Source organism: Mycteria americana, chromosome 11 (genome assembly GCF_035582795.1).
Source record: "Mycteria americana isolate JAX WOST 10 ecotype Jacksonville Zoo and Gardens chromosome 11, USCA_MyAme_1.0, whole genome shotgun sequence".
Lineage (NCBI taxonomy): Eukaryota > Metazoa > Chordata > Aves > Ciconiiformes > Ciconiidae > Mycteria > Mycteria americana.
This window is the reverse complement of record NC_134375.1, coordinates 7,260,063-7,272,103: the sequence shown is the minus strand read 5'-3', so window position 1 is coordinate 7,272,103 and position 12,041 is coordinate 7,260,063. Positions and strand designations below refer to the sequence as shown.

At 66.9% G+C, this 12,041-nt stretch overlaps 2 protein-coding genes across 3 annotated transcripts; both read right to left on the bottom strand.

The window, feature by feature from the left end:
• Positions 1-461: 461 nt before the first annotated feature.
• HYAL2 (hyaluronidase 2) lies at positions 462-3,604 on the bottom strand. Its single transcript, XM_075513652.1, has 4 exons — positions 3,549-3,604; positions 2,115-3,056; positions 1,358-1,447; positions 462-1,205 (listed from the first exon to the last, which is right to left on the bottom strand). Exons 2-4 carry the CDS (start codon positions 3,039-3,041, stop codon positions 807-809), a joined length of 1,416 nt encoding a protein of 471 aa, XP_075369767.1. The 5' UTR covers positions 3,042-3,056; positions 3,549-3,604; the 3' UTR covers positions 462-806.
• A 3,094-nt stretch (positions 3,605-6,698) lies between these two features.
• On the bottom strand, positions 6,699-11,653 carry TUSC2 (tumor suppressor 2, mitochondrial calcium regulator). 2 transcript variants are annotated; one of them, XR_012777416.1, is made up of 4 exons: positions 11,477-11,653; positions 11,058-11,178; positions 9,071-9,511; positions 6,699-6,851 (listed from the first exon to the last, which is right to left on the bottom strand). XR_012777416.1 is itself a non-coding variant. In XM_075513766.1 (3 exons), the coding sequence occupies exons 1-3, from the start codon at positions 11,626-11,628 to the stop codon at positions 9,446-9,448; spliced, it is 339 nt and encodes a 112-aa protein (XP_075369881.1). In that variant the 5' UTR covers positions 11,629-11,653; the 3' UTR covers positions 6,699-9,445. The 2 variants fall into 2 exon arrangements, 1 of the variants encoding a protein (XP_075369881.1); XM_075513766.1 differs by having other exon boundaries at positions 6,699-9,511.
• Positions 11,654-12,041: the final 388 nt, after the last annotated feature.

Genomic DNA, 12,041 nt, shown 5'->3' with positions numbered 1-12,041 from the left:
GCCACGCGAGGGCACCGCCCGGGGACACTCGCGGCACAGGGGCGTCCCCGGCCCCCGCAGGGCTGTACCCACCCCCGGCCGTGGCGCACAGGACGGCGTCCCCACGCGGCTGTCCCGGTACCGGGGGGCGGGGGAGAAGGGGGGAAATCCACACCCGCAGCGCGGATCCCGCCGTGCCCACGGCCCACGCCGCGCGGCCGAAGGCGTGTCCCTGGCGGGAGGCGGGGCCAAGGCAGCCCGGGGGCGGAGCCCTGCCTGGGCGGAGCCTGCGGCAGGAGGCGTGGCCAAGGAGAGCGCGGGGCGGTCCCGCGGCAGCCTCCACGTGGGTGGCCCGGCCGCGTCCCGCGGCTCCGGCAGCGCGGGGGAAGCTCCGAGCCCCCGCTGCACCCCCCCCGCCGTGCCTGGGAGCAGGGATAGCCACAGTAGGGTGAGCTGTGCCCCCCACTCAGCCCACGCCCCACTCGCACTCCACCCAGCTTTATTCGAGGTAAAGCACTTCGGTGTGGGGCAGCGCACGGGGGCTCAGCACCACACAGCACCCGCTCCCGGCCCCCATGCCCCCCCTCGCCCCCATCGCTCTCCTTACAACAGGAGAGGGCCCTCCCCCCCCCATCCCCATAGGGGGCAGCTGCCCCACAGCAGGGAGGGCAGAGCTGGGGCAACCACACAGCTCTCCCCCCACAGTGAGGGGCAGCCCCCCATAACGAGCTGCCTCAGGGGCAGGGGTAGGTAGGGATGTCTTAAATAGGTCCCCTAGACCACCACAGAACGGGGGTGCCAGGAGGGGCCAGCTCAGTCCGGGGGGGTTAGCACCAGCTTGCAAGCAGCAACAGCACCGCCAGCCCCAGCGGTGCCAGGGGGTCAGGGGCTTCACTGCGGGGGCCAGCAGGCACCTGGCAGCCGCTGCCCTGCCAGCCCTGGTAGCAGTGGCAGCGGAAGTGGGTCCGTAGGAAGAGGGTGTCAGCAGAGGACAGCTGGCCCTCAGCCCAGAAAAGGGGGTGCTGGGGGTGATCCCCATCCCGGCGCCGCAGCTGGAAGCTGGTGGAGTTGAGGTGGAGGAAGACATCGGCGGTGCTGTCCTGGCGCAGGCAGCGGCCCCGGCCCTGGCACAACGCCGTGCTGCAGAGCTGCGCTGCTGTCGTGACGTTCACGATGTAGCGGCCCAGGTCCCCCTCCAGGTAGTTCTTGATGATCTGGCATGAGTCCTGGGGAAAGGGAGAGCATCAGGGGCATATGTTGGAGTGCCCCAGGCAGAAAAGCACCCCAGCCTTGAGCCACTGGTCCCCCTCTGGGAGCAGGTAACCCCCCCCCCCACCCATCATCTACCTCCCCAGGGGCACACTGACCCCAAACCTACCCGGTTTTTGGTGTAGTCCGCGTCGCCCCAGAAAATGGCCCCGGCTGCACCCAGCGCCGCGCTCTCTCCGATGGTGGAGATCAGGTCCGGCTATGGGGACAGAGCCCGGTTAGTGCCCATAGACCCCATGCAGCACCCACACCCCTCAGCACGGTGCGCTCCAAAGAGCCCGCTGTGGGGTCGGGGAGGCAAGACCCATCCCTGCTCCAGACCACAGGGAGAGGGGACTGTCCCACCTCCTTGGGGACAAGGCTTCCCAACACCGCCCTCCTCCTCGGGGGCTAAGCCAGCACAGCACAGGGGCTGTGGGCTCACATACCCCAGGGCCCCAGCTACCAGGACCCAGGAGTCCCTGCGGCACCTCCCAGGCGCTTCCCTGGTGACGGTGACCATGGGTGCCAGTCCTGCTGCCAGACACCTTGCCCATAAGGAGGGGCGGTTTGTGGCACCTCATCATGCACCCACAGAGGGGTTGAGCTAGGAATCCCCACACCATGACACCCCCTTGGAGGGAGGGAGGCAGGGCCAGGCACCCCTCCTGGTCCCCAGGACCAACCCCATGCCAAAGGATGCTGCTCCCCACCCCACGTGGGGACAGCCAAACCACGGGGCGCTGGTGACACCATGGGAGTGGCCACTGGCCTCCAGAGCCATCCCACTCTGTGGATCGGAATGGGACACGGGCAGAGGGACCACCTCGGCTCTAGCCCAGGTGCCCAGGGCTTGGGACGAGGACGTCCCAGTGGCACAGCCCTACCTGGCTGAGCACATCCAGCTTGCGGATGTAGGTGGGCCGGGTGTAGACGAAGACGGGCAGGGAGTAGCCATCGTGGTGCTGCTGCGAGATGCGCATGGCCTCCATCACCCGCGCCCGCACGAACTTGCGGCTGTTGGGGGTGGATGCCAGGAGCAGGTCGAGGTAGATGGAGGGGTAGAGGGCCATGCTCTCCCTCCAGAGCCACGCCAGCTGGTCGTTGCGCGTCTTCTCCACGTCCGGGCACTGCCCAGTGTAGCTCTCCTTGTTCTTGCTGTAGTCGTGGTTGTAGCAGTCGGGGAAGAGGTAGAACCCCCAGAGCTGCTTGGGTCGGAAGCTCTTGGCCACGCGCAGGGTGCTCACCATGAACTGCCGGGCGGCCGACTCGAACTCGAACACTGCCTGCTTGTTCACCTCCTCGCGGGACCAGGTGTGCTGCCGCTGGTACACCAGCTGCTGAGACACCTCCCGGTAGATGTCCTTGGGCTTCCAGTTGCGAGCCCAGATGGGCCGCCACTCCTCCCAGTCAATGATGGCCAGCCCCTCCTTGGTGGGCGAGCGGATGTACTTGCTGATGCCCTCCTGGAGGCGGGCGAGGTGCTCGGACAGGCTGCTGTTTTGGGGGACGCCGCCGTTGACAGCCACGCCCTGGCTGGTGTAGTAGGGGTAGAGCCCCAGGCGCTCCTTGTAGAAGATGGTGAGGTTCTGCCCCACGAAGCCCTCATTGGGGGAGGCCTGCAGGTCGAAGAGGCTGAAGTCGAGGGACACCTGGAAGCGGGGCTTGCAGTCCTGGGTGGGCACATTCCAGGCCACCAGGAAGGGCCGGCGGGTGAGCAGGGGGGTGGCCGACGGCTTCTCAGGGGGCTGCCGGGCCAGGGCCAGCAGGGCCAGCCAGGGCACGGCCACCGCCACCGCGCAGCCCCCGCGCATCCTGCCCAACGGGGCCTGGGGGCAGCGGGGAGAGCGGCGTTAGCAGAGGGGTGCAGGCAGGGGCGGCTCTGCCCGCGCCCCCCAAGGCAGACCCTGCCCCAAGCCCCTTCCCACCACCCCCGCCCGGGGCAGAGGGGTCCCGGGGGGGGGGAGCGGTAGCGGGCAGAGCTCCCGGGGGACTGGGTCACGGGAGTCCCGGTCCCAAGCGGCTGCGCCCGCTCCTGGTCCCGGTCGCCTCCGCCCCCACCTCTCCTCGCTCCCGGTCTCCCCCGCCGCCCCGGGTCCCCTCGCTCCCAGTCTCCTCCGCCGCTCTGCGTCCCCTCGCTCCCGGTCTACCCGCGCCGCCCCGGGTCCCCCCGCTCCCGCTCCCCGCCGCTCCCCCGGGTGCCGGCGCGGCGCCGCCTTTGTCCGAGACCGGCACACAAAGCGCCGGAGCGCGGCGTGGCGCGGCCCCGCTCCCCGCCCGTCCCGCTCCGCTCCGCGCTCCCCCGCCCGGCTCCCACTCGCCTCACGCCATCCCCCGCCGCGGGCTCCCACCGGCGCCGCCTCCCCCCGCCGCCGCTTTAAACTCCCGGCGCGCACCACCCGCGGGGGCGCCGCTCCCCGCCCCGCCCGGCCCCGCCCCGCCCGCGGCGCGCCGGGGTGGCGGCGCGGACCATCGCGGGCTCCCGGGGGCGCGGACCGGCGGCCGACCCCCTCCCCACACGCACCCCTCCGTGGGGCCGCGGCACCGGGCAGGGCGCCTCACCCCCCCCCCCCTCCGTCCCGCTGCGCTTGGTACGGCCCGGGAGGCCCCGCCCCCCCCCGCGCGGCGGAAGGGGGCGGGGCGGGGCCGCGGGGGCGCCGGCAGGGGGCGCCGCGGGGCGCGGGGGGCTGCGGCGCCCGGCGGGGCGGGGGGGTCCCCGCGGCGGTGGTGACCCCAAGGCGGTGGCCCCAGGACAGTGGCGACCCCAAAATGGTGGTGACGCCAAAATGGTGGCGTCCCCAGGATGGCGGTGACCCCAGAACGGTGATGTCCTCAGGGCAGCGGGGTCCCCGGAGTGGCGGTGTCCCCCGGGACGGTGATGTCCCTGGGATGGTGGTATCCCCAGAACAGAGGTGACCCCAGGATGGTGATGTCCCCAGAACAGTCGTGTCCCCGGAACACTGGTGTCCCCGGGACGGTGGTGTCCCCAGGATGGTGATGTCCCTGGTACGGTGGTATCCCCAGGAGAGCGGTGTCCCCAGAACAGCGGTGTCCCCAGGGCAGTGCTGTCCCCAGGGCGGTGCCGTGCCGGGCAGGACGTCCTGTGCAGGGCCGGGGCAGTCGGTGCTGCTGACTCAGCCGCGGCCCCGCGGGTTTCCTGCCTGGGGGGGGCAAGGGGGGCTGCAGGCGCAGCAGGACCGGGGGGGGGGGCTTCCTTCCCGGGGCGCCACCGAGGCTCCGGTAGGTCCCCCCAAGGCGGACGGTGGGACAGGCAGGACTTAGGGACTGGCAGCGTGGCCGTCCCCACGTCCTGCCTGTCCCCTGCGTGCTCTGGTCAAGGCTGGCCCCGGCAGGCTGGGGGCCATCGGGGTGCCCTTGCAGAGGAAGCACCGGGGCCAGAGTGTGAGGGTGTGCCGGGGCTGGCGGGGGAAGGAAACGGGGCTGAATCTGCGGAAACACTCCCCAGCCGCCCACCGGCTCCCCAGGGAGTGGGCAGGAGCGCCGAGCCCGGCATTGTTCGGTGCCAGCCCCTGGTGCCGGCGGTGCCGAGCCCAGGGCCGTGGGCACCCGCAGATGGCTCCAGTTAGCGGGACCTGCTTGGGTGCCAGCCTTTGTGGCGAAGCTCCCACCAGGAGGGTGACAGTACCACCAGGGACGGGCACGGTGTCGCAGCTGGCCGCTCCGAACCCAGGCCGCACCCCACGGCTCAGCCCGGCCCACGGGCAATGCCGGGCACAGGCTGGGAAAGGGGCAGGGAAGGTCGGCCACCGGCCAGGCGGCCGCCAAAACCCTCGGGGGAGATTGTGGGGAGCCAAGAAATCCCAGCGCTGGCGGGCGCTGCCCTTCCCCTCTGGGCAGTAAACAGGCTCCCTTCGCCGGCAGCAGAAACGCCTAAAATTTTCCATCCTCTGCGGCCTTACGCGCCGAAGGTAACCAGCCCCGCGGCAGCGGGGTGGCCAGAGGGGTCACAGCTGTCCGCTGCCAGGAGGGCAGGAAGTCCTCAGCACAACGCGGCTTCTCGCTGCCGTCCCATCAGGAGGGCTCAGCATTGCCTGCCTCAGTTTCCCTCCTCCCTTCCCACAGGGAAGACCCTGGATTTTGGGAGGGGGCAGCTGGAGAGGTCCAGCCTCCCCTCTCCGTCTCTCCCCACTGAGCACGAGATGATGTTAAGCCATTCCCTGCTGGGCACGAGAACAGAGACAGGAGTGGGGTGGTGGAGGTGGGCAGCAGCCAGGGTGAGCCGAGCAGACGAGCTGCCCCACGCGGGCACCCGGGCGGCTACGAATCCCTCACGGATGCCGGAGAACGGGGCGTTAGTCACACCCGCTCATGCCAGACAGGTCCGGGCAAGGTGCAAGAGGAGCTCGGATGGGGATGGAGTGGCCGTCGGGCCAGGAGGGGAGGTCAGCACCCGCCTCTGCCCTGGGCTGGGGGCTGCAGGTACAGCCCTGCCCCGCGGGTGTCAGGAGGGGGACTGGGGCGGCCCCGACGGACACGGAGATGCTCGCGGGGCTGGCGAGCCACAGCCACCACCTTGTTTAACCGAGCCGTAATGCCCTGTGCGGCCACCCAGTCCCCCTCGAGGCCACCACGATCCGTCCCTCCTGGGGTTGGGGCCCCTACGGATCAATGAGCAAAAGTCCCAGAGCCTCATCCCCCGCAAGCCAAAGCGCTGGCAGGACACACCGCACCACTCACCCTCATTACAGCTTTCGTCAGCGGCTCATTTCCGAGCCGGCTTGCACGGAGGAAATGATGAGAAGTGGCAGTGGCCACAGGAAAACATCTGCAGGGCGGCCGGGGGCAGGACGCAGGGCACAAAGTGAGATCACGCTCGCCCCATGGACCGCTTGGGGGATGGGCAGCATCCCAGCACAGGGTCACATTAGGTTCGAGAAAGTCATCAGGCCCCGGTGATTAACGAGGCACTGATTTGGCAGGGCAGGCAATGAGGGAGCAGACAGGCGGATCCTCCCCCCACGGGGCTTGGGCAGGATGGGAAGAGCTCGGCTTGAGGCTGGGCTGCCCGCGACACCCGGGTCCCTTGCTGCCTCCCGGGTCCCCCCAGACCTCCCTCCCCACACGGGAGGGGAGAGGGGCCTGAGCTCCAACCCTATTGGGCTGAAGCAGAAAATTACATATATTTACATAAACACATTTTAGTTACATATTTAAAGGATGTCACAGCAGCTACAAGCAGCATCACAGCCTGACAAAGCCACCAACTCCTGCCAGTGCCATGTGCCAAACTGAAGCACCTGGAAATGGCCATGATACGGCTCCTTCACCACCAGTTCAGCCACGCATGCACAAACACCCCCCTCCCAAAAACACAGGGGGCTCAAAGCGCTGGCGGCAAACAGACCAGCACGGTGAAGCCCACCTCCCCTCGGCTCTCCAGCATCTCCTTCCTTCGCCCACGGGCACAACCGCTCGCCCACCCACCCTCCCCAGTAAGACAGCTCTTGGACTTGCGGGCTCTACAAATAATTTTATTGAAATTTAACAAAAGTGGACAGATGCACTGGGAGGAAGGACCATAAATAGTGTACATTTCCCAAACTCACGGGTCCTACCCACACGCTAGAGGAGCAAGGAGCCTAGTGTCAGTGAGTACGGTTCGGCTACACATCCACACGGGAAAGCACAACGTCGCACAGAAATCGTAAAAAAAAAAAGAAAAAAAAAGAATCAAAAGGAAAACTTTCCTTTTTTTTTCTTGCTCCAACACCACAGTGGACACAGATACTATTTACAGCGACCTTCACATTTTTAAGATCCCTCCAGGTGCTCCCAAGGCCCTGCTGCTGCAGGAGGGCTGGAGGCCGGCGGAGGGGAGGCGGCCCGGGGGCTGGCTGCTTGGGGGACCAGCCTGGGAAGAAGCGGGGCAGGACGCAGCTTGTTGGCAGCCTGCGGAGGTTTGCTGCCGCTCTGGTGACACGGGGCAGGGGGTGGGAGAAGGCGGTTTTTTGGGGGAAGCATGTTTGACGCCCTGGGGGAAGGGTGGGCAGCCTGTCAGGGAGGACAAAAGCATCCTTGCTAAGCCGGTCTCAGTCTCTGCCCCCCCGGGGTTCGGGCCCTGCCTTGTCAGCAGATTTCTGGCCGGTAGCCAGGCAAGGGGCTCCCCTTCGGGGCAGGCAAATGGCACCGGCCCCCTCCCCACTCCTCCTCCGCCTTCCCCCATACCCGAGGTGGGTTCGGCACAGCTTCCCGCGCCCTCGGATGGCAGCGGGGCAAGGCGGCGCAGGCAGCCCGGCCACAGCTTTCTCTCCTCTTCCTGGGGACAGCAGCTCCTGCTCTCCTGCGGAGCCCGAGGGACGCCCTTCCCAGCGAGATCCGGCCCGGGACAAACTCGAGAGCAGGTGGTGCGAATAAGAAACACTTCAGTGGGGGATTGTTTTAAGACAAGACTCTTTCAAGCAAGCAGGAGAACAAAAGATGCCAAAAGAAGCGCCCAGCATCACAGTGTAGACAAGCTCCCTGCCAGAGCCCCATCCAGCCCTGCCTGCTTCCCTGCCCGGCGGCAGCCAGCACATCCACTTCACCCTCCGTGCTTCACCCTCCGTGCTCGGTCTTGTTGATGGGAACAGCGGGTGGGGGGACACGGAGGGAAGAGGTGGTGACAGGAAGACGGCAACAGCCACGTCGCTGTTATCTCCCCGAAGCTGGGAATGTGGCCCCGCACCCGGGCGGCTCTCGGTGGGCGCGGGGATGGATACATCCAATGTAGACGCCGACAGGGCTGGCAGCCAAGTGCCAGCAGCTTAAATTAAAAATCGAGGTAGCAAACATCTGAAGTGCTTAGAAAGTAAATAAGTTCTGGAACGAAAGAGGAGGAAAGCCGAGCCGGCTGCTGCAGGGAGCAGGCTCTGACCAAGTTTAAAGCTGTGCCTGCTGCCCCATGGCTGGTCCTCCTCTGCCCGCCCGGTCTGGGGGCAGCCGAGCAGGAAGGCAGTGGCTCCTGGTGCTGGCGATGGGCAGTACGGGTCAGGCCTTTCCCCGGCCCCGCAGCAGCTGGCTCAGTGCCCCAGGGCCTGCACACAGGGGTGAGAGGTTTTTCGGTGCTGCCAAGGCGACCTCGACCTTCTCAAGCGGGAGGAAAGAGGAGAAAAGAGCAGGACCTTCCGAGACGGAGCAGAAAGCCTCCCTTTAAAGTGCATTGCGTTTCTCCTCCTGCCACCAGCTGGGACGTGGGAGGAACCATAGTTCACATCACCAGGGAGATTTCCAAGCCGGGGCAGGCACACCAATCTCGATTGTTTTCAGGGGATGGGGAGGGAAGAAATTATTTCCTTCCTGCTCGGCTCTGTCAAGGCCCACCCCACCGGAAGGTACGTTCAAGATGGGAACAGGGGGTGAAGACTTTACAAGACACCTTCCCCTGCAACCCAGCCCTGCAGTGGGCGAGGGACAGTGCTCGGCAGGAGCCAGCTCGCTAACGGGAGAGGCAAGCCTGCTGCAGAGCTGGGGACCTCCCCGCCAGCAGTGGCCACGGACCGCAGAGATCTCCTGCAGGCAGAGGGACTGCAGGCAGCAGCGAAGCCAACCTCCCCAGAGCCGGCATAAGCAGGGAAACGCACAGGAGGAAGAGATGGAGGTCCAAGATAGCGGCATCTAATCTCCGTCCCCCTCCCAAGAGGAGTGCAGCAGCCAGCCGGACATGCTTCAAGACCGGCCCCCCCTCAGCCTTCATCCTCCATCGACAGACCCGCCTGGGGGAGCATCACATAACACCCGTGTCAAGCCACATGCCGCAACACTGGCCATCTAACCACCGGGCCCAAGGGATCGCGGGGCCCCGGGCAGCGTGTTACCTTGCCCTGGCTCTCCCTGGGCTGCATACCTGAGAAGCAGGGGATTTTGTCTGGTGAGAAGTGCAGGCTCGCTCTCCCTTTAACAGCTCACACAGCAGCTCATTTGCAGTTCCAGTTACCCATCAAACGTCGGCTAGAGGCTACAAAAGGTATTTTAGTCTTCTGACTCAAGCGAGGATGTTTGTAAGCAGTCGTTGCACAAGGTCACCCATCTCCTGCGAGGAGCGCTAGCCAAGCCCAGCCCGGCCTGCTCCATCCCGCCTCACCTCCGGGCGAGGGGAGAGCCGCCGTCCCTGCCGCACGCCCAGAGTCCTCCTCGGGTGGGAACACAACGCACCCTCGCCTGGCGAGGCTGGGGGCGGTGGGACAGGGCCTCCCACCCGCAGGCAGCAATGTCTGGCGACTCACACCTCGCAGATGATCACCGGGAAATCCACGTGAATGCGAGGGTGCTCTAGTTTCACTATGCCCTGGAAGAAGAGTCAGAGTGGTGAGCAGAGGAACCACCAAACAACAGCCCCAAGCCCTGCGAGTCACCCCGTACAGACAGAGGACACCATGCCCTCAAGGAACACGAGTCCGTAAAGCCGCCATGACACCAGGTATGCCTGAACAGCAGCACGCAAAGCGAAAGCACTTTGCCCTTCGAACTTGTCCCTGGAGAGCCGAGAGAGGCGCGGCTGGCTGCCACACATGGCGGGTCCGGAGCCCAGCAGGGCGAGAAAGGAGGGAGCTGCTCTGCCAGGCACTGCCCGTGCAGCAGCTGGTGCGTGACTGGCAGATATTGGCCGTCTGGGCTTTTCATCCGGCACCTTTCATTCACGGGATTTAAAAGAATGAAAAGAGCTCTCTGAGAGAAAGCAGCCAGGGCAGCTGGCGCACAAGAAAAGCAGCTTTCTATCCAGAGGGGAGGCTGCTGAATACACGCTCCCTCCACGCCAGCTACAGGCGCCTTTCCCATGCTCTGTCCAAGCCTTCTCCTGTTACAGCACCGGGAGGACCCGCTGGTGAGTGGGGGGCTGGGGGTGGAGCGGGGGCTCAGGGCCTGCTCTCTCCAGCTCGGCCGACCTTTCCAACCAGGTGAGTTTCAACCCACATTGATGAGGAGTCAGGCCCACAACCCAAGCCTGCCTCTGTGAGAACGCCAGCCCAGGGAGCGGCACTGAATCCTTCCCCCCATAACTGCCTGCGCAGCACTCGGAGGGCTCCCACCCCACCAGGGGACTGCTCACCCCTCAGAGCACGCCAACGGCTCGCCCCAGGTGCTCACTAGAGCCGTGCCTTTCTGCTTACTTAGGAAGACTCCTCCAGGGTCTCTCTCCAGCCCTGGTTTGATCCTCCCTTTTCTCCATTTATGCCCACAGAAGCTTCCCTACGTGCAGGCTATCCTTCTCCTGCACCGAAACCCTCAATCAGTGTCCCAGCCCCTGCCTGGCTTCACCCCAGTTGCTTATTTTAGGAGGAGACTTTTGCACTGAGGTGCAAAACGCACAGCTGTCAACACTGCTGTCACTACTGAGTGGCTGGCAGGAACGTGCACAGTCGCATCAGCGGGTGATGGGCTTTGGCTGCTGCTCCCGAAGCCAGGGCCTGGCCCTTTGCAGCGACGTGACACCGGCTGAGCAAGCGCAGCACCCCGCACCTTGGGGAAAGCGGTCAGCGATGGGACGCCATGGCCGTGCAGGGCTGCCTGGCACTCCACGCCCCACAACACGCACCCAGCTGAGCCATCTTCCCCAGCCTGGCAGCTTTAAAGCGCTGGGGCACCGCTTCTCTCTGGAAAGGGAGGCTGGAGGTGTCACCAGCTCTCCCTCTCCTGCCACAGCCTCACTAGGTGACCATGGGTGTGAGCCAAGACACACAGAGCCACGGCTCTGAGGCAGGAGCTGGGGGCGTGACAGAAAGCCTTCACCTTCCTGGCAAGAAGACGCCCGGAGGTAGAAGGCAAAGCCGGGACTTCAGCTGTCACCGTGGCACTTTGGCGCTCACTTTCCCCCACCCTTCTCCACATGCTACCTGAGGTATCAGGTTCTTGTGGATCCTCTTCAGCTTGGCGCGCTTCCTCCCGTTCTTTGTAACGATTGTCTCCTCGTAGAACTCGTGGGCGAGATCCCCGTCCTCATCGTAATACATGGAGCTGCCGAGAGGAGAGGGGAGGCGGGCAGGTAAGAGCCTGCCGACGGTCGACGGCTTCCTGCGCCCCGAGCAGGGAAGGGAGCTGGGGCAGGCCGGCACCACCAGCCCCGTGAGGGCTGCGGCGGCCACCCGCTGCCGGCTCAGCGGCTGCCGGGGGATGCCCTCTCGTCCCCCGGGTCCCGCGGCAGGCCGGGGCCTGTCCCCCCGCGCCGGGCAGGCCTGGACCGACCCACCGGCGGAGCCCCCCCCGCCGCCATGGCAACCGCCACCCCTCCCGCCCGCCCTCCCCGGCCTCTCACCCGCGGCGTGTGAAGACGAAGGGGGTGGCAGCGCGCGCGGCCCGCGCCCGGGCCAGGGCCTGCTGCCCGCCTGGGCCCTCGGCGCCGCCGCCGCCCGCCGCCGGGGAGGCGAAGGGCCACAGCCCCCGCGACTTGGAGCCGCTGGCGCCCATGGCGGCGGCGGGAGCGGGGCGGGGGGTGGGGTGGGGGGTGGGGTGGGGTGGGGGTGGGGGGGGAAGCGGCCCGGAGCCGCCCGGCGACGCCGACCGAGCGCCTCCCTGCGTGCGCGGCGCCGCCGCGCTGCGACACTTCCGGCGCCCGCGATGCCCCCCGCACGTGACCCAGAAGGAGGCGGTGCCCGCGTCACGTGAGAGCGGCACGGGGCGTGCCCGCCTCCCCCCCCCCCCCCGGGCGCCGGCGGGAACCCCGATGCCGCGGGTTCGAGCCCCGCCGCGGCCCCGCACCACGTGCGAGTACCCCCGCCCCAACAGCGCCGGGGGTGCGCCGTGCCCCCTCCTACCGCAGCCCCAGCCTGCCCCGCCCCCCCCCCCCCCCCCCCCCCCGCCAAGGACATGCCGCAGGCCAG

Coding starts and splice junctions, on each gene's coding strand:
- HYAL2 (XM_075513652.1), bottom strand. CDS start 3,041: ATGCGCGGGGGCTGCGCGGTGGCGGTGGCCGTGCCCTGGCTGGCCCTG. Junction 1,448..2,114: donor AGCTGGATGTGCTCAGCCAG/GTAGGGCTGTGC, acceptor CTGTCCCCATAG/CCGGACCTGATCTCCACCAT. Junction 1,206..1,357: donor CGGACTACACCAAAAACCGG/GTAGGTTTGGGG, acceptor CCCTTTCCCCAG/GACTCATGCCAGATCATCAA.
- TUSC2 (XM_075513766.1), bottom strand. CDS start 11,628: ATGGGCGCCAGCGGCTCCAAGTCGCGGGGGCTGTGGCCCTTCGCCTCC. Junction 11,179..11,476: donor TTCGTCTTCACACGCCGCGG/GTGAGAGGCCGG, acceptor TCCTCTCGGCAG/CTCCATGTATTACGATGAGG. Junction 9,512..11,057: donor ACAAGAACCTGATACCTCAG/GTAGCATGTGGA, acceptor CTCTTCTTCCAG/GGCATAGTGAAACTAGAGCA.